This window comes from Cylas formicarius, unplaced genomic scaffold (assembly GCF_029955315.1).
Source record: "Cylas formicarius isolate icCylForm1 unplaced genomic scaffold, icCylForm1.1 PGA_scaffold_5__7_contigs__length_24384050, whole genome shotgun sequence".
In the NCBI taxonomy this organism is placed as follows: Eukaryota; Metazoa; Arthropoda; class Insecta; order Coleoptera; family Brentidae; genus Cylas; species Cylas formicarius.
The window spans coordinates 1,133,576-1,159,968 of NW_026844341.1; the positions used below are offsets into that span (position 1 = coordinate 1,133,576).

Sequence of the window (26,393 nt, forward strand, 5' to 3'; positions counted from 1 at the left end):
CCGATTCCGCAAGTCCGCAAGTTTCAAACGCGAGTGCAATAAACGGGGCCCCGTCCGGAACCGACGACGCGAGAGCCCGCGGTAAGTCTTCACAGTGGGTCGTTTGCCTTTCGTGTTCGCTTTTTTACCATTTCGCATCCCAAAAGGGTTAAGCCAACCGTGAACCGTTCGACTCTATTGGGACCCTCAACAGCAGTCAAAGTAATCTTAGTAGGATACACCGACCTGGCCTACAAAATTCTAATTAGCGGTACAGTGATAATTAGTAGAAATGTACAATTTATTGAAAGTGACACTAAATATATAAGTTAAGGGAAAGTTTCTCCTATGAAGATGAAAATTCAGAAGAAAATAAAGAAGTTAAAGAAACAGACAGGGATAAGGGTCAGGAGGTACAAAGCTCACCGAAGAAAAAAGACAATGAAAGAAGCACTGAAAGATTAGATTCAAGTCGACCAAAGACACAAAAAATGGCGCAGAAACAAAGAAATGGAAGAAAGCAGTGAGTGAAGAAATAAGAAGTTTAGAGGAGAGTGAAACATGGACAATAGTTGATATACCTGAAAATTATCGAAAATGGATATATAGAATTAAAACGAATGGACAATATAAAGCACGAGTAGTCGCAAAAAGATTTCAACAATTATATTAAGAAGAAGAAGAAGAAATATACTCCAGTAGCAAGAATGTGAACTTTAAAAGTTTTATTATCAGTAGCACGCAATCAAGGATGGAATATACAACAAATGGACGTGTAAACAGCTTTTTTAAATAGAAAAATCAAATCAGAAGCTTACGCTTATACACACAAAGTGAAATCAAATAAAGTATGTTTATTAAAGAAAGCTCTTTATGGTCTGAGAGAAAGTTCACGAGATTGGTATGAATGCTTTCATAATTTCATGTTAAGTTTTAACTTTGTTCGCTCAAATTATGACTATTGTTCATGTATGAGAAAAACTAATCAAAAAGCAATGTATGTAATTTGTAAGTTGATGACATTAATTTTAAGTCGAGATTTAAATGCAATAAAAGAGGTTAAGGGTAAATTAAATAAAAATTTTAGAATGACAGATTTAGGCAAGATAAGTACTTAGGTATTAAAGTCGCCTACAACCAACCCGAAGGGAAAATGTTTTTGAATTATTGCTCATTTTTTTAATAATTCACATAATAAGTGCAAAAGTTTATTTCTTTTCTTCTGAATTTTTTCGTAGGTACAACATTCCACTCTTTGACTCCCTAGTCTTCGTACTTCTAAAATGAAAACATGTTATAAGGCTTTAATTTTTTTAATTATACCAATAAAAAATTCTTGAAACTTAACCTAGTTTTTACTTTACATAGTTTACTAGGGTTACATATGTTGCTCATCTCGAGGGGTTTTTGAGAAAACTTTCCCGTTGGGACCCTGAAAAAAAAATTGTTAATTTTGTAAATACTAATAATTCTGCCATTACCGATCGCTTGGCTACGGCTACGTAGCTAGAGGTGTGTCAAACAAGATTGATTCGGTCACTTTGATTCGACCACTTCATAGGATCGACCGAATCCCGCTTATTCGTAACGATTTGAGCACTTAGTTCGCTCTGGCTGCCGGCCTAACCGGTCTGAAGTGACCGAATACAGGACGACTGATGAACCGAAATGAAATATCTATTTCCACATAGGTATTTAATTTAAACAAATTAATGTATTACTTGTACAACCCAATACGTAGCACCTATTTTGATAAAATCATGATGCAATATAAAGCAGAACACATTTAAATATTATACTAACTAAAACAGTTAAACAGAACATATAGACACAACAATAATACAAATTCAAATGAGTCTGAATCGATCCTTCGGACTGTTCGGATTCAGTGACTATTGTTGGTAACAAAAAGTATTGAAATGAACGATTGATTGAAATCGGTCACTGATTGATTCGGTTCTCGTAAAATGAACGATTGACACAATGCGATCATTGTATATTTCTTTTTCTTTGCTTTGCTTTTAGTAGGCAAATACTCTAGGCACTCACCCATTACCGAAAAAAAAAAAGAGCTTGTATCTGTTTTTGTACATCCCTGTACGCTGCAACTTATGCGCCGTGGCCGTTTTTATTCTGGCTTCTATAAATTTACTTCCGTGGGTTTCCTTTAGCGATTTGAAATTTGTGAAAATTGCCTTCCATTAGACGATTTCTTGTGTAACTATGAATTCAATCCAAAAAATCATCATTTTATGATGCACATTTAAGTTTGTGACGTTAAGCGTGCACATGCGCAATAATCTTCTAACCCCAGAGTTTCTTTCTCTTGTTCTTCGTGAGTTAATCGGCTTATGTACTATGTATTAATTTTATTAATTTCAGCGGTCCTTACCTTAGCGTTGACAAGCCCACCACTAAAGGCGCAAAGCCAAGTTTAAAATGGAGGTTGTAAATAAAACTTTTTACTGACCTTACTATCTTTGAAGAAGGTGTGAGTATACTAGTTTTGTATAAGAATTGTCAATCATAAAAATGTTAAATGAAAATGAATTTATTTTCTTTGAAAAAAATAATTACAACATAAGGTTAACAAAAACTGAAACTTAAGAGAAGGCACTAAAACATGACTTTACCTTATACATAACCCCTCTGTCGGAATATAAACAATGCAAATGAGAAACGACTGAAAAACATGCTTTACTGGGTACTAGCTGCGAGTTACGAATGGCATTCAAGAACCTCGCTATCCAAGAACGTTTGGTAACATAGTTTTCCTTCATTGTCGTAAATATCGACAGTCAGTGGACTCGGTTTGACTAGCTCCACGAGTCGCTTTTTACCGATCAACGATTTTAGCGCCTAAAACAAATGCCTAAGTTACTGTTGTAATAAACGCAGTTTTCAACAGTGTTTATAATTCCTACTTCCTATCTTCTCGTCGTTTGACAATTTGACCTTTATTAAATATGTCTGGTTCCAAGCACTTTAATAGGTGGTATAAACAAATGCATGTGTTAGAACTCTTTTTATTACCTCAACAGTCTAACATCAATTCTATCATCAAAAGAGTACAGAGAAAAGAGTGGTGGAAAACAGAAACACCAGAAGAAAGAAAAAAATCAAAGAGACTGCCAAAATCAAAAATCTTGTGACTCTTGAGGAGGCTTGTTCTTGTGATATAAACAGCGATAAGGAATGAGCTGAATTCATTTGAGCAAAACAAAGCATGGTGAAATAAGTTTAAACTGGTGGTAAACGGATTTTTAAAACAAAAAGAAATGCAAACGTAGATGTTACCTGCAAAGCGAGGTTAGAAGTAAGGGTTTCATGCAAGCCTATAGTAATAATATTGAGTGTTGACAGACATCCAATGCTCATGAGGTTGCCTTAACTATAAAAAAATAACTAAAGTATAAAAGATCAGAATTTGCACAAAAAGACAAATGTCAAGGAATAGGAATTAGGATAAGCAATAATCAAAATAAGATTTTTCTAGATCAGGAACAATACATTGGGCAGCTTATAAAGAGTCCGATTGAAGTTAGGTGGCAGCACCGATCGAACAAATGTTTGTCTAAGTAAAGATAATGTTTATTTTGAGGAATTACCTTATCAACAGCTGATAAATAGCTTAATGTATTTGTGCTCTTTTAGCATTGTTATAATGCAAGTTAAGCAGGCAAGGTGAAATGTTTATTAAAGTATTTGCAAAGACGATGATTTGTTAGATTATGTCTGTCAGTGTTGACTGGGTTGATGATTAGGTGGATAGAAAATCATACACTGAATTTTGCTTTACACTTTCTGGTTCCATCGAAAGTTGAAAGCATAAAACGGTAGTGTTGAGCAGTATTTACGCCGAGCATGAAGGGTTCAAGTAAAAAACAAAAAAATCAATCCAACGTCAACCTTAGAATCTAAGAGTGTATATTGTACAATGATAATCGGATATATTAATAGTTAATTGCTGCACAAGTCTTAAGTTTCTAGAAGCACTATAAGTTTTTAGATAAACTAGGAATTGTCAAAAGTATCAAATAAAGGTAGACGCAATTTCATAGCGTCACAAAAATCTAACCTCAAATACTGCCCCCGCCTCCGACTTCTTCCCCAATTCGAAGTTCAGCCGCGCCTCCCACGACTCTTGCGGCATTTGCAGCCATTCGTATCTCGCCGCTCGGATTTTAGTCACTGGAACCCATTCGAGGTTCCCGTAGTCGACGAATATTACCTCGACGACGCCCGACGTCTCGAAGTCTCCGACGTCCTTAACTCGGGCTCGGTACCACACCTCGTCTACTGAGTACTGGGCGACGCACGGTACCCCAACCTTAAAGTCTAAATTCGCGTCGTATTTTTTCGTTATTGATATAGTTCGGTCCGACGGTATACAAAAATTTAAGCTAGTCAATAGGATCGAACATTTTTATTTTTTTTATCAATATTATCAACACGAATTGTTATGATTTTCAAACACCGAAATTAGTGTCATTTAAGCTAGTTGTTCTAAGAACTATAGCGATCGTGACAATAAAATGCTCGCAACTGCTGTTAGAGAAGTGAGTTTCAATCATATAGCTACTAGATATATAGAGGCCCTGTCTAATGCTAATATTGCAAGAACTTTTGAAGCGACGATGGATAACAACATTAAGTTGGGTCATGCACATGCGTGTTCATTTGAAATGTCGTTTTCAACCAATAAGTCCTAGCTAACAAACTAAACGAACCAATACGACCACTGACACTTTGTCAATTCGGCAGCTTTCGGTTTAAATGTAACATTTTTACGGTGGCGTGTGGAAATCGCCGTTTAGAAAGCAAATGGCGCAAAGTGAAGGTTAGTGGGTGAAATTTTGCGGCTTACCATAGCCTCAAAACACACATCAATTTTTACATAATAGCTATGATATTAATCAATTGGTGTGGGTTTTTGGCAGCACAGTTTTAATTCCGTAGCGTATTCTGAATGTTGTGACAGTTGAAAAGTTCCAAAACGCCGGCAAAAATGTTTCTTCCTTTATAAATGAATAAAAGCAGCATTTAATCTGATCACTTTCCTTTCTTCAGCAGAAATTATCGTTATGGCATCCATAATTAAGCACTTTATTTTATCACCTTAATATTAACATGCATTAGGATATTGACTAAAATATGAAATTTCTAGATTGCTCTAAAAATAGTGTTAACCTTTTATGCAAGAAGGACGTAGATTTTTATAATCAATTAAAAAATACATCTTCATATGTCAGTCACAGGGCCAATTTTCTGGTTGATGAAGCGCAGCGGATTTTTTTTGGATGAAGCGTTGGTGTGCATTTGTATATTTAATTTTCTTCAGTTTACAGAATAAACATTATTTTTTCCTTTTATTCAATCCTGTTAACAATCAAGGGGTGTTCATACAAAACTCAGGGCGTTTAAGTAAAATTTTCTAAATTACGATGATCAGATGATAATGATATTGGGTATACTCAGATAAAAAAAACATTTTCAGTGGGGACAATCTAAAAAAAATAAAGGAAGTGGTTCACAATAGATATTATAATTTGTTCCTGGTACTTCAATATACAAATTGTTATTGTTTCCATCAAAACGCCTATTTAATTTTTTTCCCAAAATTATTATTAATTACGTAACTGACATACATGACCCTATCTATATCTTGTAACGTTAGTAAAACCGCCACTAATGTAAAGATGTAGCGGATCAATTGAAAAACTCGGCGTTTTTGATTGATTATCACTTAACTGCAGTATGAGATTTTCGCAACAGCCAAAAATATACTGAAATAAAGGACTAAAAATGGCGCTTTATTTCATCCTCAACATGTACAGTTTTCAATAATTTTTGAAACATACATACGGACTAATTATATGAACGATATTACCTTTCAATAGCGGAATATTATTCACATAGTCTTGGATGTCGATCGTCAGGTTATACATGTCTTCGCTGATATTCTCGCCAATTTCTTTCAGAGCTACTTGGTTGTATGACATCACGCCGCTTATTTCCAGCCTGACCTACGTGTCGAATAAAATACATTCAGAAATCTTGCATTAGGGTAAAGCCATTGTTGAACAGTCTAGTACGATACTGTTTTTTAAGAGGATTCGATCGATAGGACGAATCGTAAAGTTGAAGATTAAAGTTAAAGCTTTAGAATTTATTAGAAAGTTTTGTCTGAGGCTCATGGGCATATGGTATTGCCATATCTCCTGAACGACCTATCCGATTTCTCGTTTTTTTTATTCTTACGGAAATTTAAATCATATGTTATAATTTTACTACTATCTAGCTAAACTAATAAAAACTAAAATACTAGCACTTAAATTTGTAAACAAAATTTGTTTTAGCAGTTCTGTAACTTTCTAGGTAGGTTTTTAATAACAATTAATTCCAGCCCAATTTGTGTAAGACAAACTTTGCAGCGTCTTTAAATGTCAACCATAACAACATTCTGTAAACGAATTATATTATGGTATGGTAATTATATTACATTATGGTATTTTGGGAGGAAAACGAATGGACTGAAAGAAGATATTGTAGAAGAAAAAATCAATAACAAATGGGTCATAGTCGGCAAGAAACTTCTATTGCAGCTCAAGACGGAAAAGGGCGGAGAACTACGATCCGAGCAATTGAGACATGATGTCAGTAAGATGCCTCAGCAGGAAAATGGCCAGTGATAATTCTAATTATCTTTCTATAGACTTCCTGCATATTTTTATAAATACCTTTTCCTTTGCCAACATCTCCTTGGGTACGCATCTTTGTTTGTACTTCCAGTCCAGCATGTCTTCGCACGAAACATATTTCGCACAGTCCAAGTCACCGTCTGTTGTATCGAACACCTGAAACCAATACGTCGAATATTGCCTTGGCATGGCGAACCAAAGAAAATGGAAAAAATCACCTCTTCATTCTCGATAACTACGCACTCTTCGTCGTCTGTGTCGGTGAGCTGCGGGAAATTCGCGTGAGAGAGATTCGGGCAGATTTCGATTATCCTCTGATTGATGAACAAGCCATCTTCGTTGTAGGCCTCGACGTTGGGCATGTCCACCTCCAGCGGGCCTTTGACGATGATCCGACACCAATCCGTGACCAAAGCGAGCAAACTGTCGTAGTCAGACGTCAGCCATTTGCCGGATAGCGCATGAATTTTGTCCAGTTTCACTTTGGTGGCGAACGCGTTGATGTCGGTATATAATACTTCGCGAAAAAGGATGTCTGGTGACACTTCGTGGTCGCTGCCGAAATCGATCATTAACACGCTTATCTTCTTGCTGTCGATTATTTTCAAAATTCTCCCTCTATACCTGCAACAAGTGTGCCCGGGATAATAACGGATGACAGGTGACTGAAATGTGGCTGTATGGTGGAATGTTAGGCGTGTTTTGGATAGACTGCGTCACGAATAAGAACAATCCCCCAAACATTGAGAAATGAGTTGGAAATTATTGTCATGCAGTTATTATTATTGAACTGCAAAATTTAGTGTCTTAGCCATGTTCCGGTAGGCGTAGTATTGTACCTATGATGGTTGTTCAGGATCCCGAGATTGGCAGGTAGATGCGCAGATAGTTGACCTGTGTAGGCGTCTTTTGTGTTTCTAGTGTTATTGAATTTGTTGCTGTGAAACGTAAATCCGCGCCTTCTAAAAATAATTTCTCAATGCGTTCAAAGTAACCATTCAAGAAAATCCGTCTTCTTGAAAAAAAACCCTTTTTGGTATGTAAAACGCTTTTTAAAGTACGCTTACTTGAGTAAAATATTAACATAACTCTTTTTGCGATCCCTGTAAAAGCTTGTCTGGACGCTAACAATTCGGATGCATTCTTTGGAAGGTGTAAATCTCTAATTAAATTATTTAATTCGCTCTGGTTAAACACATCGGGCTCTCTGAAAAGTGGTGTGAAATCTGAGTCATCTGGGTCGGAATTAGATTCCTCTGATTCTGACGATATGATGTTTCTTAGTTCTGTTGGAGTGATACGTATCCGTACATCTAGTCGAATAGCGGAGTCAAGATTGGGATACACAATTTGTTTCTTATTCTTTCTGTTGAATCCTTCAACATTACACGAACAAACTTAACAATCATCACTGTGATTTCTAGGCTCTCGCCATACCATAGGAAGACAAACATTTCTTCCTACCTTTTTTTCAGTTTCTTAATGCTTCAACGCAAACGGAACAAACAGTATGAGGAGCCTAGGACTTTGCTTTACTACGACATAACTACCACAGATATTACAAAAGTTATTTGGATTGTTCACATAATGTCTTTTTTCGATATTTATTCTAGAAATACGCAACAACGAGGACAACAGCCGCGAACACAGTAGCACGAAGACGAATACAACCAAACTGCGCATAAGCACGTTACAACTCTGTATTGACGCTTCTGCTCCAACTCTGTTGCTTTGCAGAGAAATCTAATATTATATCAAAATCACTGTTGTCATCACTGTGTTATCGTTGAAAACATTAGGAAATGAGCCTTTGCAAAGGCTGAAGAATTTCCACTAACACAACTATGTATTTTTGTAAAAGAAACAAATTATCCCAACATTCTTAGTACCGACAAGATTGCTTTCTTTTAAGGCCGTGTCTACTGCGCTTATGAGTGCGATTCGGAGATCGAGCGACTCTCGTCTGCCTAAAAGCAAAGGCACCCTGCACGGAACCTTATAAGTTACACATGCGCACTAATTGAAAACTACGAAATTAAGCAAAAATATTTAAGATGCTCCCAGCCTTAAAACCTACCACTGTCGATACAAAATAAAAAAGGAAGAGCAAAGTCAAAAAATTGTCAATAACTGTTCCAGCTTGAGTTTTCAATGTCGCTATGCGACTAACACGGTCTTTTCCGGGATGCAATGTCGTAACTCTTCCAAGTTCCCAGTACATAACCGGTAGGTTATCTTCTTTTCACAAGAACTAAATCGCCTTCTTGGAGAGTGCTGTGAGTCTTCTTCCATTTACACCTTTGGGTTCCGCAATTTTATTTATTGTCATTTAGTATTTAGTATTTTTTTTGTGCATCAAAAAAGCAAAAAAAAAAAAAAATTTAATGTGGGATACACTTGTACCCGTATGGTATGCCAAGATACTCATTTTGATTAGTCGCGGTCATGCGCAATACAGTAGGTATCAGCTGGTGTCAGACATTTTTGATGTTTAAAATCATAACGCTAGCGTGAAATGCTACACACTGTCTGATAAACTAAATATTCGCAATCCAAATAAATTAACCGATTTAGAGTTAGAACAATTACTGAATGACGATCTCGATGATGCCGATTTAGAATTCTGTGATGGTGAAGAAGATAGTCATAATAGTGTCTGAAGACGTTATTATATTAGAAGAAAATGACAGTGGTGCTGTGAGCAGTATAATAGAGACTGACGATAGTGAAGAAATCTTAGAAGAAGGTAGATTATTTTATCGAACCAAAGATAACACAAAATGGTATAAAATGCCACTTAGACAAAAACGACGAACAGTTGCAAATATAATTAGGAAGAAGCCTGGACTAAATTAACACAGTATCCATATTGCTCCAAAACTTGATTCATTTGGACTGTTTCTGAAATTATAGAAATAATTGTCCGGCATACTAATGATAAGACAGAATAGGTAAAGTTATCGAATTATATATGGCATTATTCACTAATAATACCTATACCTGTCCAATTTTTCAGACTTTTAAACTTTGGAATGAAAACACCCAAATCAAACACAACCACAACTAGTTGGATTTAGAGGTCGTTGTTCATTTAGAGTTTATATGAAAAGTAAACCAGATAAATATGGTATGAAAATTTGGGCGGCAGCAGATAAGGAAAATTCGTACACTATAAATATGCAACCATACTTGGGAAAAATTAATAATACAGCAAAAAAGAATCAAGGCGAAAGAGTCGTCTTAGATCTTGTCGGACGGTGATCTAGGAAGCGAATATGGCATAACCACAGATAATTTCTTTACAAGTTTGTCCCTAGCAGATACACTATTAGAGAAACAAATGACTCTTATATTCCCGAAGAACTCTTCCCATATCCTCATAAACGCATTTTTTCGTCAACGTTTGGTTTTCGGAAACAACATACAATTGTGTCCTATGTGCCTAGCAAGAATAAGGCTGTCCTTATGTTGTCTGCGGAGCATCATGATGATTCCGTTGCGGGAGAAAATATGAAGTACAAGTCTGACATAATACTTCATTATAATAAAACAAAAGGTGCTGTAGACACTACCGATAAAATGGTAAAAGAATATTCAGCTAGTCGAATTAATAATAGATAGCCGATTGCAATTTTTGGACAGCTATTAGACGTCGCGGCACTAAATGCAGTAATTTTATGGAGTGCAAAATTTCCAGACGAAAAATCAAAAAGCAAACACAGCAGAAGAAAATTTCTTTTGGACTTAGGAGAGCCATTGATTAGGGAAAATGTCAAAAGATTTAAAACAGAACCAAGAATTCCCAACAGTGTCAAATCATATGTGCTAGAAATGTTTCCAAAATTGGAAAGGCACCAATCCATTCCGAAGATCCTGAACGACCTGTTTCTGGACGATGTTATTTGTGCAATAGAAAGAAAGATCGCAAGTCCAGGCAACAATGTTGCTACTGCAAAAAATTTGCATGCACTGACCATAGTGTAAAACAGGTAATTTGCAGATTATGTATGGAAAAACGTAAGAATTAATATGAGTAGAGTATGCATTATACATTTACATTAACTATTTAATTTTGTTGTTACAGTGTATATCTACGAGAATTGTCGCATAAAATTTCATAAAGCGTTCAAATTAGAGTGGGGTACAATTGTACTCCACATGGTGTTCTGCGTAATTTTTTCACCGCGCTACGACAAAGATTAATTCAGAACTAGCTGCTACAAAATTGGTTCCGTTGTCTTTGTCAGAAAAGATATAAAAAGTGCAACATAAACTTTTGAAGTTTTAAAACCAAGACCTGTTTTACTTTCCATGTAAAATGAACCTGGGTAGTCGCCGCCAGTTATATCGAAGGGATGGGTTGGACAAATGAGTTGCTCAGGTAAATTTCCCATAATTGGGTTTGAAATTTTTGGGTTGAATCTAAAACATTTGAAACAATTTCGAACTGTCAGCTTAGCTAAATACCGCACCGAAATTGGCCAAAATTTTTCGCGTATCGATGCTAATATATGTTGCGGCCCTGCATGAAATAATTTTTGCTCGTTTTTAAATAATAATTTCGTGAACGAATATTGTTTTGGTAAAACAAAAGTCGATATTTCTTTTCAAAATCATACTTTGCATTTGACAGTCTGTCCCCAACACGCAAAAAACCAACGTCATCAATAAAAGGGTTTGAATTTCCAATTTTATTAAAATTAAATTTACCTTTCTTGAGTAATTCAATTTCATGAGAAAATGATTCAATTTGCAAGAATTTTGGCAAGCGATTTAAAGCATCTTCAATTTCTTGAACTGAAAGTGGTCCGAAATAACGATTCTGTTTCGAATTACTACTCGTGTTAAAGTATTTATATTAGATTATATTTCAAATGTACTAATATTTGAATTTTGACGAGCAATAAGAACTTTTACCTTGTTTTGAACATCAGAAAGTACTTCTTCGCGATTCAAATTAATAGTGGGCCAATGAATTTCGTCTAAATTTTAAATAACCCGGTCCATGCCTTCATATTTTTGCGTCTTCTATTTCGTCTTTACACCTTGTAACAAAAGATCAGCTCGGTTGAATTGAGTTGAACGTGGTTCCACTGGTTTGAACCTGTCAAAGTTTAAATCTCCGACACTCAGTTACTAACAAATTTTTTTAATTAATTTGGGGGGGTGGGGGGTTCAACCACCTAAGTATTAAGGTTGAGTCTGTCCAAAATACACATTTTTGTATTTTCAGTCTTAGAGCTTTCAAAACCTTTTCATACAATCTAGCTGAAACTAGAGCACCGCGTAATTCCAATCGAGACATGGTAAATGGTTTAACCTTTGATTTACTGCACAATAAATTAACAAATGCCTTGGAATTTGAATTTTCACAAATAACATTCGAAATTTTTATTAAAATTACACATGCACTTAGGAGCCCTAGTGGATCAAATACTTGAGATATTGATGACACAATTGTACGTTTAGTGATCTCTTAACTTTCCAGAATTTCACATGTGCTATTAAACTGTCGCTAGTTGGTCACCAAATTAAGGCTAACGTTTTTGTGCTGTTATTTTCACCGAAGTCAACAATTTTTGACAAAGAAGTTAAAGCAACCTTTTCGGAGTATTTCCGCCACTGTTTTACATATTTGCATAGCTTCTTCAATCATATCTGTGCCTGTGGGCATATCATCTACGTAAAAGTCCGATTTTATTATTTTCGCAATTTCTGGGTAGGTCTCCTCGTTTTCATTTGCTAATTGTACTAGACATCTTATCGCAAGAAAGGAAACCGCGGCTGTACAGTATGTTACCGTTTTCAATTCGTAAGCGTCGAGTGGATCGTTTGAATTAAACCTCTACAAAATTCTTTGAAGGGGGTTAATCAAAACACATATGCACATTTTTGCGATGTCGGTAAATATTAGCACACGGTGTTGTCTAAATGTAAGTAACATTGAAAATAAATCTTGGTGATTGGTGAGTCCGATCATTTGTAAATTATTTAAAGAAAATCCCGTGGATGTTGGAGATGACCCGTCAAAAACTACCCCTCCCATAATTGAGTTGTTCTAGCATTTTCTCGAAGCACCCCATGATGAGGGATATAGTAATTTATACTCGAAGTAGAATCATCATTCACGTTTTTTATATGACTTAATTTAGATATATTCAAGCATAAATTCACTATACATTCTTTTTAAATCTCGTTTTGTGTCAAATTTTTTCTCGAGTGAAAAAAACGTTTTTTCGCATTATCAAAGGAGACTCAATCAAATTTTGTAATTGTAATTGTAATGTAAATTTAATTGTTAATTGTAATGTAAATTTAATTGTAATATTTTTTGTTAATGTGTCAAATAATTTTCGAATGCCGTTAGTCGATTCGTTCTTAACTGTTTCCAAGTTGAAAATGTTCTTTACGTGATTATGTATTAACATTTTGTCATTGTTGAAACTTTCAAACAGTAAACCCAAGCGATTTTGTAATTGCTTGCAGAAAATTCTAGCGATTTAATCACCTGAGCGGGACTACCTGTCAACGAAGCCCTTAAATAATGAAAACGCTGTACATCGTTGAATCCGTCCTTTTTGTGAACGAGTGACTCGAAAATATCACGAAATTCTAACCAATTTTGCAGCAAACCATCGAAAGTTGGAAAATTTTACGACAGGACAGACATTTTGTAAAGGATTAACAACATTTTGTCTTGCGGAAGATTCCTCTGATTCGGTACTTGATTTAAAAGAAATTGATTCATTAAGAATTTTTTTTGCGATTGACACCTGCGAATCCTAAAAAAAAGTTGTTGCGCTCTGTAGATTAAATGATTGGAGCTTATTGTTCAGCAATATCCGCTAACACAATTTTTCGGTAAAATAAATCGTATAATAATTTATATATATATATATATATATATATATATATATATATATATATATATATATATATATATATATATATATATATATCCTTTCATGGATCCGTCTCTGAGTGTCCAGTATCGTTTTCTTCAAGATCTCTACTTTAACAAGTGAATATTTTAAATATATTAAAGTTTTGTAAACGAGATGGCGAGATGGCGTTGGGCGTTGATCTTCCTTACGAAGATCATTTTTGTGAAGTTTTATGATACTGATACGTCGGCGTCCTTTCATAGAGGCGACTTGGGAGCATCACATTGTTTTCTTCAAGATCTCTACTTTAACAAGTGAACATTTTAAAGTTTTGTAAATGATATGGCTAAGGAAACCTCCTTAGGCCAGATTTTACGAAGATCATTTTTGTGTTTTTAGTCTTAGGATACTGATATGTCGGCGTCCTTTCATAGAGGTGACTTGGTAGCGTCCAACATACACGCGAAAACTTTTGCATTTCAGCATCCTAGCGTTCTTGTGTATATTTTTCATTTATTGCGCAGATTTCTGAGCGTCCGAGCAACGTTGATTGTGTATTAAAGTACATATAAATAGGTATCGGCTTCAGAATACGCTTCTCCTTTTTAACATGACGGTGCACAGTCGAGCAAGGCGATTCATATTTTCGCTATATTTTCAAAAATACTTTGTTGGGAACTGTTTTATTTTTTTATTTTATTGTATTGGTTTTTGGTAGATTTGTTAGTTTTTAAAGCTCTTTGCTAAACTTAATTTCTTTGTGTAGATGTTTTCTTTGATACGTCGTCCGATTTAGGAAAGTAATTCTTTGATTGAATTTAAGGCAATATGTTTTCCAGAAACATTGCACTTGTACCTACGTTAGTTACGCGCTGGTTGGACCTAAACTTGTATAAAAAGTGTTAATTTCAGGGGTGCCCTAATAACCAATGTTTTTTAAATGGAAATCTAAACCACTTTTTTTACAACTTAATAAGTAACTTCCACAGGCTACTGTAATACTTTTTACAAAACTTTTGGATTCCTCCTGCGTCGGTTTTTGCTGAGTCGAACTTGCTGACGTTTTGTCCAATCATCCTGTTGGCTTGTTCCGAGTTTGACTGAAACTGGCTCGCTCTGTACCTGCTTATATATTGTTTGAGGGGGGCGGAGCTAAATGAGGGACATAAACACCGTGACAGGTAGAGACCTAAGTCGCGGTTAATATTGTTAGGTTATTTATAGATTTCTATAGACTCTCGGATTTTTCGTTGGCGGAAGAATTGATTACATGCAAGAATTTCGTGATTGTGTTCGGCAGTGCTGATGAGTTTGTCTTAGTCGTATGGCTCTTTCATGTTCTTTGCGCCTAGTTGATATTTTTTATTCGGTTTCTCTAATGTATTCTTTGCCGCATATGCGTGGAATGCTGTAAACTTCTGCTGAAACTTCTGACCGAGAGATTTTGGACAAGTGGAAAATCTGGTTTTGTGACATTTTGAATATAAGCAAGGACCACAGTGTCAAGTGTAGGATTGCCTTCGGTCTCAATGCTATTGGAAGGTTGTAGTTAAGTGTATTTTTTGATCGAACGCTTAATATATTTAATGTGGAAATTATTAGAGAGAAGAGCAGAGGCAAGGTGTTTTAATTCTGCGTTCAGTGACTTGGGCTGACAACAGCGAGCGGCATTGGTTACTCGTCAAAATTAACATTTTCTTCAAAAGACTATTAACAAATATTCTAGATATCTCCTGCATCGTTTGTTTATAAATAAAGCGAGCTGACGTTTCGCCAATCATCCTGATGGCTTCTTCAGAGCTTAGGTGAAGCTTGCTCAAATTTTATTCTTAACCCACTTATATACTGTTTGAGAGAGGCGGAGCTAAAAGAGAGACATGAACATTGTCTTAGATTTCCATATTGGTGAAAGACAGAGTCGCAGTTAAGATTGTTTGGTTGTTTAGAGATTTCTATGGATTCTCGGATATTTCCGGGTAGAGGAATTGATTACATTGATTAATTTTTAATTTGATCGAATGAGATTTCGGTTTCATTATTGTTTTCGGCAACTGCTTATGACTTTATTTGTCATAGTCGTATATTTTTTATTGTTTCTCTGGTTAGTTTTGACATAGTTGTTTCAGATATATTGCAATTCGGGAATCTGGAATCAAACCTATTCAACCGAATTGAAAAATGCTTGTCTGTAACATATTTTTCTTGTAACGGTCAAATTTATGAATAGTACCAGCTGTGAGATCTCCAGCATGTTTGGCGAAACGTCAGCAAGTCCGATTTATTAATCACCGACGCAGGTAGATTTCAGAATATTTGTAAATAGTCGTACATTATTCTGCAAAAAAAACTCTTCAGAAATCTTTTGCTAAAAAAGATTGATAAACGCCATATTATTTTATCTGGCACGAACGGAGGGAGTGCTTAATAAATGAGTGACTGAAAAAGTTTACAAGGTGTTGTATACTATATGCGTACCTTGACCATCAGAATTGATAAACCAAAACCCTGGCTAATATATCACCGGAAATATCCGAGCGGCTCGCAGCCCTATGTAACATCTTTACGCCACACTGTATAATGCGTATTTTAGAGCAGGAATTTGAAATGGAGTTTTTTTAAATGAATTTGGGAAAAAAAATTGATGGTATCCAAGGAACTAAAGAGACACTTTTTATCCCGAGGCAAAAGTTTATAGAAAATATGTCTAAAATCACTTAAAAAGAAACTTTAGTTCAGAGGTTTTTAAACTAGTTATGCACTTTGAGAATATATTTAGAAAAACATTTTTAGGATTTAAGTTTAGGTACATTAAAGAAACTAATATAACAAAATATTGTTGGTGGCAGTTGTGACACATTATTGAATATTCCGTACTTTACTTTTTATCCCCCTCATTCCTTATTCAACATTATTTGTATTTATATCTTAGAACAATGAAGAAAAATGACTTTACTTCTTTTCCTATTGCATTAGACAACCACATATATTGTATAAAAAGTAATAAAGTAATTGTAAAGGGTTGGGGGAAGGTGGTTGTAAATCACCCTCAAAATTTAAACGAGAAAGAGCGGCAAGAAAACGGTAGGACATACAACACCCGAAACGGTTAATCACCCACCTTGATGGTTTCCCGCGTCGTCGTCTGCCCGGCCGGGTCTTCTTAGGGGTATTTTCTGGAGGGTTGGGGGTGGTAAGGACCACAACACAGCGCGGGGTTCTCGCGAACCGGTCACAAAAGAGAGCTTGTTTTTTCGTGGTTCGCACTACGGACGCTCACGCAAGTCTGTATTTTCGCGCGGCTTAACCAAGGTTGGGTATGGTGGGGGTGTTGTATACACAGCGCGAAAATAAAAGGTTAACCCAAAACAAAAAAATTATGAAGTTACCGAAAAATGTTATTCAACCCTTAACATTCCGGCCTCCCAAAAATACCCAATTTTTCCCATAAACTTATCCTATACTATATACACGGTTGCCCCTTGAACAGGTTAACAGTTAGGGACAAAAGATAATTTGACCAAAGGTCGATTGAAAGTGCCTTTGGCCGTGTGCACTTGCACAACGCGAATTTCCTTGTCGGAACTGGGGTACAAGCGCGTGATGCGGCCCAGAAGCCACTTTAACGGGGGGAGGTTCTCGTCTTTAATTAAAACCAATTGACCAACTTTTGGGGGGTTAGTCGTGGTGTTCCACTTGTGCCGTTGCTGCAGCTGGTGGAGGTATTCCCGATGCCATCTGTCCCAGAAGTGCTGATGCAACTGCTGCATGAGCTGCCAACGAGTGAGTCTGTTAGTGTTCAGATTAGCTAAAGGGTCGTCGGGAGGGGCAGATAGGGGCTCCAGGGTCAGAAAATGCCCAGGAGTAAGGCTATGCAAATCGTTTGGGTTGGAACTCAAACTACATAATGGGCGGGAATTCAGTATGGATTCCACCTGAGTTAACACTGTCGACATTTCCTCGAAAGTCAGGATTTGAGAGCCTATCACACGAAACAAATGGGTCTTTACCGACTTGACGCCGGCCTCCCAAAGATCTCCAAAGTGAGGACTGGAGGGTGGGTTGAAGTGCCAGCGCACCTCACACTGATCGGCGGACTGCTGGCAATACTGTACCAACAACCGGTTAGCACCGACAAAATTTCTACCCTGATCACTATACATGGCAGTGCAACGCCCGCGGCGAGCGACAAAGCGCCGAAAAGCGGTCAAGAATGCGTCTGAGCTGAGTTCAGAAGCCAATTCCAAATGGATGGCTTTGGTAGCCATGCAAACGAATAGGCAAATGTAAGCTTTCTGAGTCTTAGCGCCGCGGCTTCGCGCCAGGGTAATGGAAATTGGACCCTCAAAATCGACACCGGTATGCGCGAATGGCTTGACTTGCGATACACGAACGGGGGGTAAATCAGCCATGAATGGCTGTACACAAGAAGGTTGGACACGGAAGCATCGGTAACACTGCGATAGGGTGTGACGAATTGCTCTGCGGGCGGACAAAATCCAGAATTGTTGTGAAATCTGGTACAACAACGATTGGGGGCCCGGGTGGCAATTTTCCTTATGGAACTTTTCGATCACGAGTTCGGTAAAGCGATGGTCTCGAGGTAGTAGAAGAGGATGTTTTGCGTCGAAAGACAACGCAGAACCTCGGAGTCTGCCACTGACTCGAATGAGACCGTGCTCGTCGATAAAGAGCGCTAGGGAGCGTAAAGGTTTTATGGCACAGTTTACCGTTTCGAAGACACTTCAGCAAACCGGCGAACACCTCACGTTGGACGTATCCTGTGAGCAACGTGCGGGCGTGGTACGTGTCCGCAAAAGACAAATTATCAAGCGCTCGCTTGGGAACGGGGGTACGATAATTATTTAGAAACCTACAACAATAAGCCAGGATCCTCTCAATTTTTCGTAACGACGAGAAACGGGTTAACAGTTCTCCAAGCGCGTCAACTAAAGTGGTGGACACACAAGTCAACACTGGTTTACGTTCCAGTTCCAGATCGTCTCCGGGGGTGAAGTCGGAGGTGGGCCACTCTTCCACCGGAAGACGCAACCAGGGGGGACCACAGAACCAAGAGGGGTGAATTAATATTTGCTCCGGGAAAAGCGCTCGGGATGCGCAGTCAGCAGGGTTGGATGAACCGGCGACGTGATGCCAGGAACTGGGGGAAATGATGTCCTGAATGAGGGACACGCGATTGGCCACAAAAGTTTTCCATCTGTGGGGGGAGGACTTTATCCAAGACAACGCAATTTTGGAGTCACTCCAGGCGAATACTCTCGTGATAGTCAACTCAGAGGCTATAGTGGATCGGACGAAATCTACGAGTTCGGCGAGCAGTAACGCTGAGCACAACTCCAGACGGGGGATCGACACTCGCTTCAAAGGCGCTACCCGATTCTTTGCACACAGAAGGGTGACAGAGATATGGTCCTCTCTGACGCTTCGCAGATACACGGCTGCACCGTATCCGCGTTCCGAAGCGTCACAAAATCCGTGCGTCTCCACCTGGACGCCATTGCTAGGCAGTACCCGACGAGGGATTGTCAGCCCAGAAAGACTGTCCAGCTGAGACGAAAACGAACTCCAATCTTCGAATATGTCGCGGGGGGGAGGTGCATCCCAATCGACGCCCTGGGACCAAAGCCTCTGTAGGAGAATTTTGGCAGTCAACACGACCGGGGATAAAAAACCTAGGGGATCGTATATTTGGGCTACTTGCGACAAAATATTCCTTTTTGTGCACGTCCTATCCGCTACTTGGATGCGGTAGGAGAACACATCCCGTAAGGGACACCACTGCAATCCCAACACCTTTAAACTGGGATTGTCGTCTCCGCATAGGGAAACGGGTTGATGATGTGAAGCGGGGAGTGAATTCAATAACTCGGGGGAGTTGCTCGCCCATTTGCGCAACTCGAAACCACCCAATTTTAGCAGCGATACTAATTGATCCCTCAACTTACGGGCTTCCTCCAACGAGTCTGTTCCTCCGATAATGTCGTCGATGTTGGTTTGGCAATCTAGGAGACGGGCTGCTAACGGGTAACGCGCTCCTTCGTCCCTAGCAAGCTGACGCAACACGCGAATAGCCAGGTATGGGCTACAACTTAGTCCATAGACCACCGTTGACAAGACGTACTCTCGCACTGCTTCGCGGGGATCAAAACGCCACAGAATCCGCTGGAAGAGGTGGTCGGCGTCACTCACTAGGATTTGACGATACATCTGACGAATATCGGTGGTGAAAACCACACAGTACAGTCTAAAGATGAGCAAAATGGCTCCAATGTCGGGTTGGAGCTTGGGACCCGTAAATAGAAGATCGTTCAGGGACCGTCCATTGGAAGTTTTGGCTGAAGCATCAAACACAACACGCAATTTAAGGGGTTCGCTATGTGGCTTCCAGACGGCGTGATGAGGAATGTAGTAACCTTGGGGAGAGGGGGGCAGGTCGCTAACGAGTGCCATGTGACCTTGTTCCCAATAATCTCTCAAGAACTCGTTGTAGGCTAATCGCAAAGTTGGGTTCTTGGCCAAACGCGCCTCTAACAACTGGAATCGCCTAAGGGCTTGAGGGTAAGATTCACCAAGTGAAGGGTGTTTATCCTTAAAGGGTAAGGATACGACGTATCTACCTGAAGGGGCACGGGAATGGGTAGAGAGAAAGATCTCCTCACACAATTTGTCTTCAGGAGACATAAAGGTCTTTGAAGGGACGGACTCAAGTTCCCAAAATCTCTTCAAAGAAACATCAACAGCAGTACTCACAGTGGTACAAAAACTAAAGGGAGAAGATGGTTCTAAAGAATTCACTTTTCCTAGGACAACCCATCCGAAGATGGTCCGAAAAGCGCATGGGCCACCGTTCTGTCCTTTTCTAAATCCAGGCAAACAAATATCTCCGTAAACCTCTGCCCCTAAAAGCACGTCTATTTCGTTGGGTTCACAGAAGTGGGGATCAGCCAAGGGTAGGGACCTGAGATGTTTTAGATTCTGCTTATCAATCACCTGGTAGGGTACCTTATCACAAATAGATGGAATAACTAAAGCCTCTATATGGAGAGCAGGGGATTTTCTTTGGGAGGGGGTTACGCTCAGGGCAACCTTCCCTAACGCAGACGTCGACATTTGGTTGAGGGCTTGAATTGGTGTCGGAGAGAGAGACCTTGGAAGCTCCAATTTCTTCGCAAAGGAATCTGTCACAAAACTGGCTTGACTAGCTGAATCCAACAGTGCACGACAAGTAACAAGTCCGCCAGATTTATCCGAAACGGACACCAAGCAAGTGGCAAAGAGCACGACCTTTTGAGAGGAGAGATTGGTCATCATGGTCACCGGACTAGGGATAGTACCTTCCTGGTTGCCGGGAGCAGGGGGAGCTTCATTCGACGGGCAGAGGGTAGTAGCATTTCCAAAATGCACTAAAGTATGGTGGCGCTTGCCACATACACGACAATTAATCTTGGAGGGGCATCTTCCAACACCATGGGATCGCGCGAAGCAATTAAAGCACAAATGATGTTGCTTGATGAACACATGCCTTTGAGGGGGCTCAAGAGATAGGAAGGAATCACACTTTGTCAGAGGATGGTAGTCCATAGGGCAGTATAAACACTTACTCGTGCAACTCACATCAGCACTCGGAGGGATAGACGTCGCTATCATAGATGTGGGTCTACGTGTATCGGTTGAAACTCGCTTCGAAACCTCAAGCCTCTTGGTAGGGGTAATACCTTTTGCGGTAACTAAAGAGTTTTCTAAAGCTTTACAATTCTGTTCCAAAAAATCACATAAATCTTGAAAAGTTGGGATATCTTTATCACAAAATTTGAGTTCGAACCTCGTCTTGAGAGTCGAGTCGAGTTTCTCTAAAAGCAAATTGAATTTTGTAAAATCCCACAAGTCGATATCGAATTTATCGATAGCTGCAAGATTCTCTGAAAATGTTGAAAGCAATCTCCTCAGTTCAACAACCGAGTCACTCTTCATAGTCGGAGCCCGAAAGATCGACAGCCAATGATCGGTTAACAACAATCGATCGTTTTGATAACGCTTCACGAGGGCATTGTAAGCTATACTATAATTGGCATCCTTAATTGGCAAATTCTTCACGACACTGAGAGCATCCTTTTCCAAATAAGATACTAAAAATTGAAATTTTTCAATGTTTGAAAGGGAAGAATTATTATGGATCAACGTGCTAAACATATCAAAAAATGTAGGCCAATTTTTCAATTCGCCATCAAATTTCGGAATGATAATACGGGGGAGTCGGAGATTACTATTTCTTTGCGACTCTCGACCAACTACAGATGGTACCGGAGAGCCTGCCTTAGGTTCCACTTTCTCAAATAATCGCTTGGCAATAGATCGAATTGAATAATGCAACTGATCAAAGTGATCTTGAACCGCAAACTGTCGATCTCTTTCCGAATCATTCGCTAAGGAGATTACTTCCAATTGCAAGGACTCAAAAGTGCTAACTAAACTCGGCAAATCCTCCACCATGCACTGGAATTTGCATAAAATTTCATCATCATCGGGTTCAACGCGAGCTTTGTGACCCGCTAACAATATATCGTTAACGCGTCTAAGTGTTAAATCCCGCTTAGCAATAAATTTATCCATTTCCGACATTGTAAATCGTTTTGTAAACAAATGCACACGTAAGTCTCGAAACAAAGTACCCACGTAAATTAAAAGGAAGAAGAATTTCAGCACGCAGAAAATATGCTTAGAACGAATCAAATAAAAAGACGGCCGCAATTCGAAACGACGGTAAACACTTTTGATGAAACCGCTTTTTTGCGCTCCGAACTTTACACGTTTTTTGCTAACCTGTTCACGATAGCGAACATGTATTTAAATTACTAAAGTTTGTGAATGACTATAAAAATCCAAAAGACTGATTCTGATTTGGGGAGAAGGACCAATATGTAAAGGGTTGGGGGAAGGTGGTTGTAAATCACCCTCAAAATTTAAACGAGAAAGAGCGGCAAGAAAACGGTAGGACATACAACACCCGAAACGGTTAATCACCCACCTTGATGGTTTCCCGCGTCGTAGTCTGCCGGGCCGGGTCTTCTTAGGGGTATTTTCTGGAGGGTTGGGGGTGGTAAGGACCACAACACAGCGCGGGGTTCTCGCGAACCGGTCACAAAAGAGAGCTTGTTTTTTCGTGGTTCGCACTACGGACGTTCACGCAAGTCTGTATTTTCGCGCGGCTTAACCAAGGTTGGGTATGGTGGGGGTGTTGTATACACAGCGCGAAAATAAAAGGTTAACCCAAAACAAAAAAATTATGAAGTTACCGAAAAATGTTATTCAACCCTTAACAGTAATAAATCTAAAAATGTACCCAAAAATGAAATTATGCTCTGAAGAAGGTCTTCTTAATGTTATCCCTTCACAATTATTTACTGTTTCTCCATAATAAAAATCGCTTACCACTTGCCGTCATTGTAACGAATTGTACACAGATGGCCGGGTTCCCAATTGTGATCCGCACATAGTGGGGGGTTGCTATCGAAGTACTCCTTTATATTGGCCTCCATCTTCCTGTACACTTCGTCTATCGCTTCCTCGTGCAAATACAAATGACCGCCGGTCTCGACGCACGTCACTTTCGCCCTGAACTCCCTTTTGCTCAGTCTGAACGGTGGCTTCCAATCGTCGATTGAGATTTCGAATGTCCGGTAAGGGGAACTGTTCGGGGTCTTAACGGCCTTGGACGACCCCTTGCTTTCGTCATTAGATGTGAACGGCAGTTTGTTCTTCATCTTTTTTTTCGATTTTGACTTCTTAGATTTGGCGATCATACTTCGATCGGCCTCGACGATGTCGATCCAGTTCATGGCGTTATCAATGTCTGCGACGTCGCTATTTTGGATCGGAACCTAAATTCAACACAATGGGTTTCGTCACGATCAGCAAACTAAATTGTGCAAATTGTCTGGTTGAAAAAATTTGTCATTATTCGTTAGAAGGAGAGGATACTGATTTTGAAATTTATATATATATATATATATATATATATATATATATATATATATATATATATATATATATATATATATATATATATATATATATATATATATATATATATATATATATATATATATGAAAATATATATATATATATATATATATATATATATATATATATATATATATATATATATATATATATATATATATATATATATATATATTTTCATATATATATATATATATATATATATATATATATATATATATATATATATATGAAAATTTCAAAATCAGTATCCCCTCCTTCTAACCAATAATGACAGATTTTTTCATGGGAGTCATATGACTCATTTATATCTTTATATCGCCTTTTATAAGCCAGGAGTTCACCCGCTTTAACGCTAGGAGGCGCACCGCAAAAAGTTTGTATCTAAAGTAGATAAAATCTGTATTATGTGGCAAATAGATAATATTTCGACGTTTAGACACCCAAAATTTGGCAACGCCGATTTGAATGTTCCATTATATTTTCGTGTGATATTTTGTTAGGTGATGAAGTGTGTAGGTAGAACTGTCAAAGTGAGTCAAAGGGCTAAGAAAAATTTGGTGTTGGTCGCAACTAAATAAATTTTTTGATTATTTAGTTGCAACTTAAAAAAAAATTATTCGAACATTTCTCTAGCAATTGCATTTTGGAAAAACTATGAAGTTTGTATAAGTTTTTGTTTTTTTTTTACTTTATCTAACATCAATCGATCGATTTTCTCATTTCTAAATTATTGAAACAAATTTCAATAAATATAGAAAAATTATTCAAATACTGTTTAAAACTGACAATAGCAATTTATGATCATGAATAGTTTTCCAAACTAACTTCTTTTAAGTTTTAAGATCATAAAAACGAAAACGCAGCGAGCGAAGTAACAGATTTAGACGACGCTGCTTCAATTTCTGATAACGATATACCAGATTTAAACGACGACATTTTAAATTTAGATATCGGCTCCTCAAATTCGGATATTATGACAAATTTAAATGCCTATGCACCTCATCTAACAAACGATCCACCATATGCGAATATATCAAATTTGGCATATCCTGCATCATCATGTTAGAGCTGATTGGAAATGGATATTCCATATAATTATGTAATAGAGTTGAATGAAGGTCCTTCAAATTTAAATTACACATCCAATTTAAATTGCCATACACCTCATTTTCAACGTGACACACAAAACCACTAATCAAATTGTCGTAATGTTGCATAATAAAACCCAAATTTGGATTTAGGTAGCCAAACAACTCATTTGGAAAGCGATGCATCAAACATATATGACCATGCGCAAAATTATCAAAATCTGTATACATTGAGTGAACCACCATTAAAGGAGCAAAAAGATTTTTACGTTGTAAATTTACATAGCGGGATAGAGAACATTATCCAACCAATCAATTCATTTGATAAAATTTTAGAAAAAATTTACTCGACATTTCAGTAAATCAAGTGCTTATGCTGCTTCGAAAAAAAAAACATATGGCAAACATTTAAACAAGATGTTAGTAAGGCACAAAATATTTAGCAAAACACAGTCATTAATGACATTCTGATAGCCCGCCATGGAGAAGATCTAAAAAAAAATGCTGCGCTCCGTCTGTATCACATCTCTAGTAAATTGCGAGAATGTGCTAGATTTTTGTTAGAAATTAGAAAGTTCGGTAATTATATCGATTTACTTTCAGCATTAAAACCAGAAAGCTCCGATGATGTAGTTGAAGCAATAAAAGCCATATCTTGGTAGGACGCAGATACTAAACTGTATGGCGCTGACCCCTCGGCGTTACATTTTGGAACTACTATAATTATAACCCCAACAAAAAGCAATATTGAAGAAGTTTATGTATCAACCCAAAAAGAAATGACAAATGGCTCTGTCTGAAAATGAAAAATTGCTGACTAGACATTATAAACGCATGACTGTTATATGAAAGGGAAGTAGGCCTGTAAGTATTATGTTACCGAAAACATTGCAACAGTTTTATCAAACTATTTACAAGATCAAAACAAATACTCGTGAATGAAAATACATATTTTGTTACATTCCCAAATTCATTAAGATAGATAGATGGGTGTACTGCTATACGAAAGTATGCAGAACTGAGTGGGGTACAAACGCCCCATTATTAATGTCTTCCAGACTCAGAAAACAAATAGCACCTGTTACACAGGTCCTTAATAATAATGTTATTCCACAAGACGTTTACCTAATTGCTAAAGTAACGAAAATTCTTCAACTGGTGGAGCAAGCAAACATGGATAAGTTTAAGAATTACAACTTGGATAAAATTGACAGAAATATGTCGCAGACCCCAATTTAGACGCGGACAAAGAGAATGTATCTTCAACATCGGTGTTGAGTTCAAAATTATGTAAATTTCTTTTTAATTTTGTGTATCTTAAACATGCCGGACATTTCAGTCAATGTGATAACAGGGCGTTATACGCCAAACGGCAAGGTCTACGTTTCTGCTAGGCTAGTAACAATTTTGTAGCGTTACGGGGTAGACGTTCACGGCATGGGTCGCGACGTCGCCGCAATGTGAGATACAGTCCATTTATAGAAAAGAAAAATTCAATAAATATTAAGTGATTGAGGAAACGCTTGTATTATTGAAGAAACATAGTGGTCCATCGAACGGGATTGTGATCCATCGAGTGGAGAGTTTTCAATTGCGAGAATTATTGAGTGTTCCGCAAAAGTGAAAAACGAGGAAATTGCGAAGTACAGATTGTTGGATCATCTGTATTCGCAAAGAAAATTGTGTGAAAATTGTGAGG

The 26,393-nt window shown here is 37.9% G+C and overlaps 1 protein-coding gene across 3 annotated transcripts in view; it reads right to left on the reverse strand.

The window, feature by feature from the left end:
* Positions 1-1,262: 1,262 nt before the first annotated feature.
* Positions 1,263-26,393, reverse strand: part of LOC132702646 (RING finger protein 17) — a 55,289-nt gene continuing 30,158 nt past the window's right edge. For 2 of the 3 annotated variants that reach the window (XR_009618911.1, XR_009618910.1), the window contains 7 exons: positions 23,012-23,460; positions 6,899-7,304; positions 6,720-6,836; positions 5,870-6,005; positions 4,058-4,317; positions 1,461-2,838; positions 1,263-1,411 (listed from right to left, as the gene is read on the reverse strand). Coding sequence is in view for 1 of the 3 variants with exons in the window: in XM_060671417.1 (XP_060527400.1) it covers positions 2,698-2,838; positions 4,058-4,317; positions 5,870-6,005; positions 6,720-6,836; positions 6,899-7,304; positions 23,012-23,460 (1,509 nt within the window). In the remaining 2 variants the exon portion in view is untranslated. Of the gene's footprint in view, positions 2,839-4,057; positions 4,318-5,869; positions 6,006-6,719; positions 6,837-6,898; positions 7,305-23,011; positions 23,461-26,393 lie in introns of all 3 variants that reach the window. The other variant, XM_060671417.1, reaches the window with a different exon arrangement.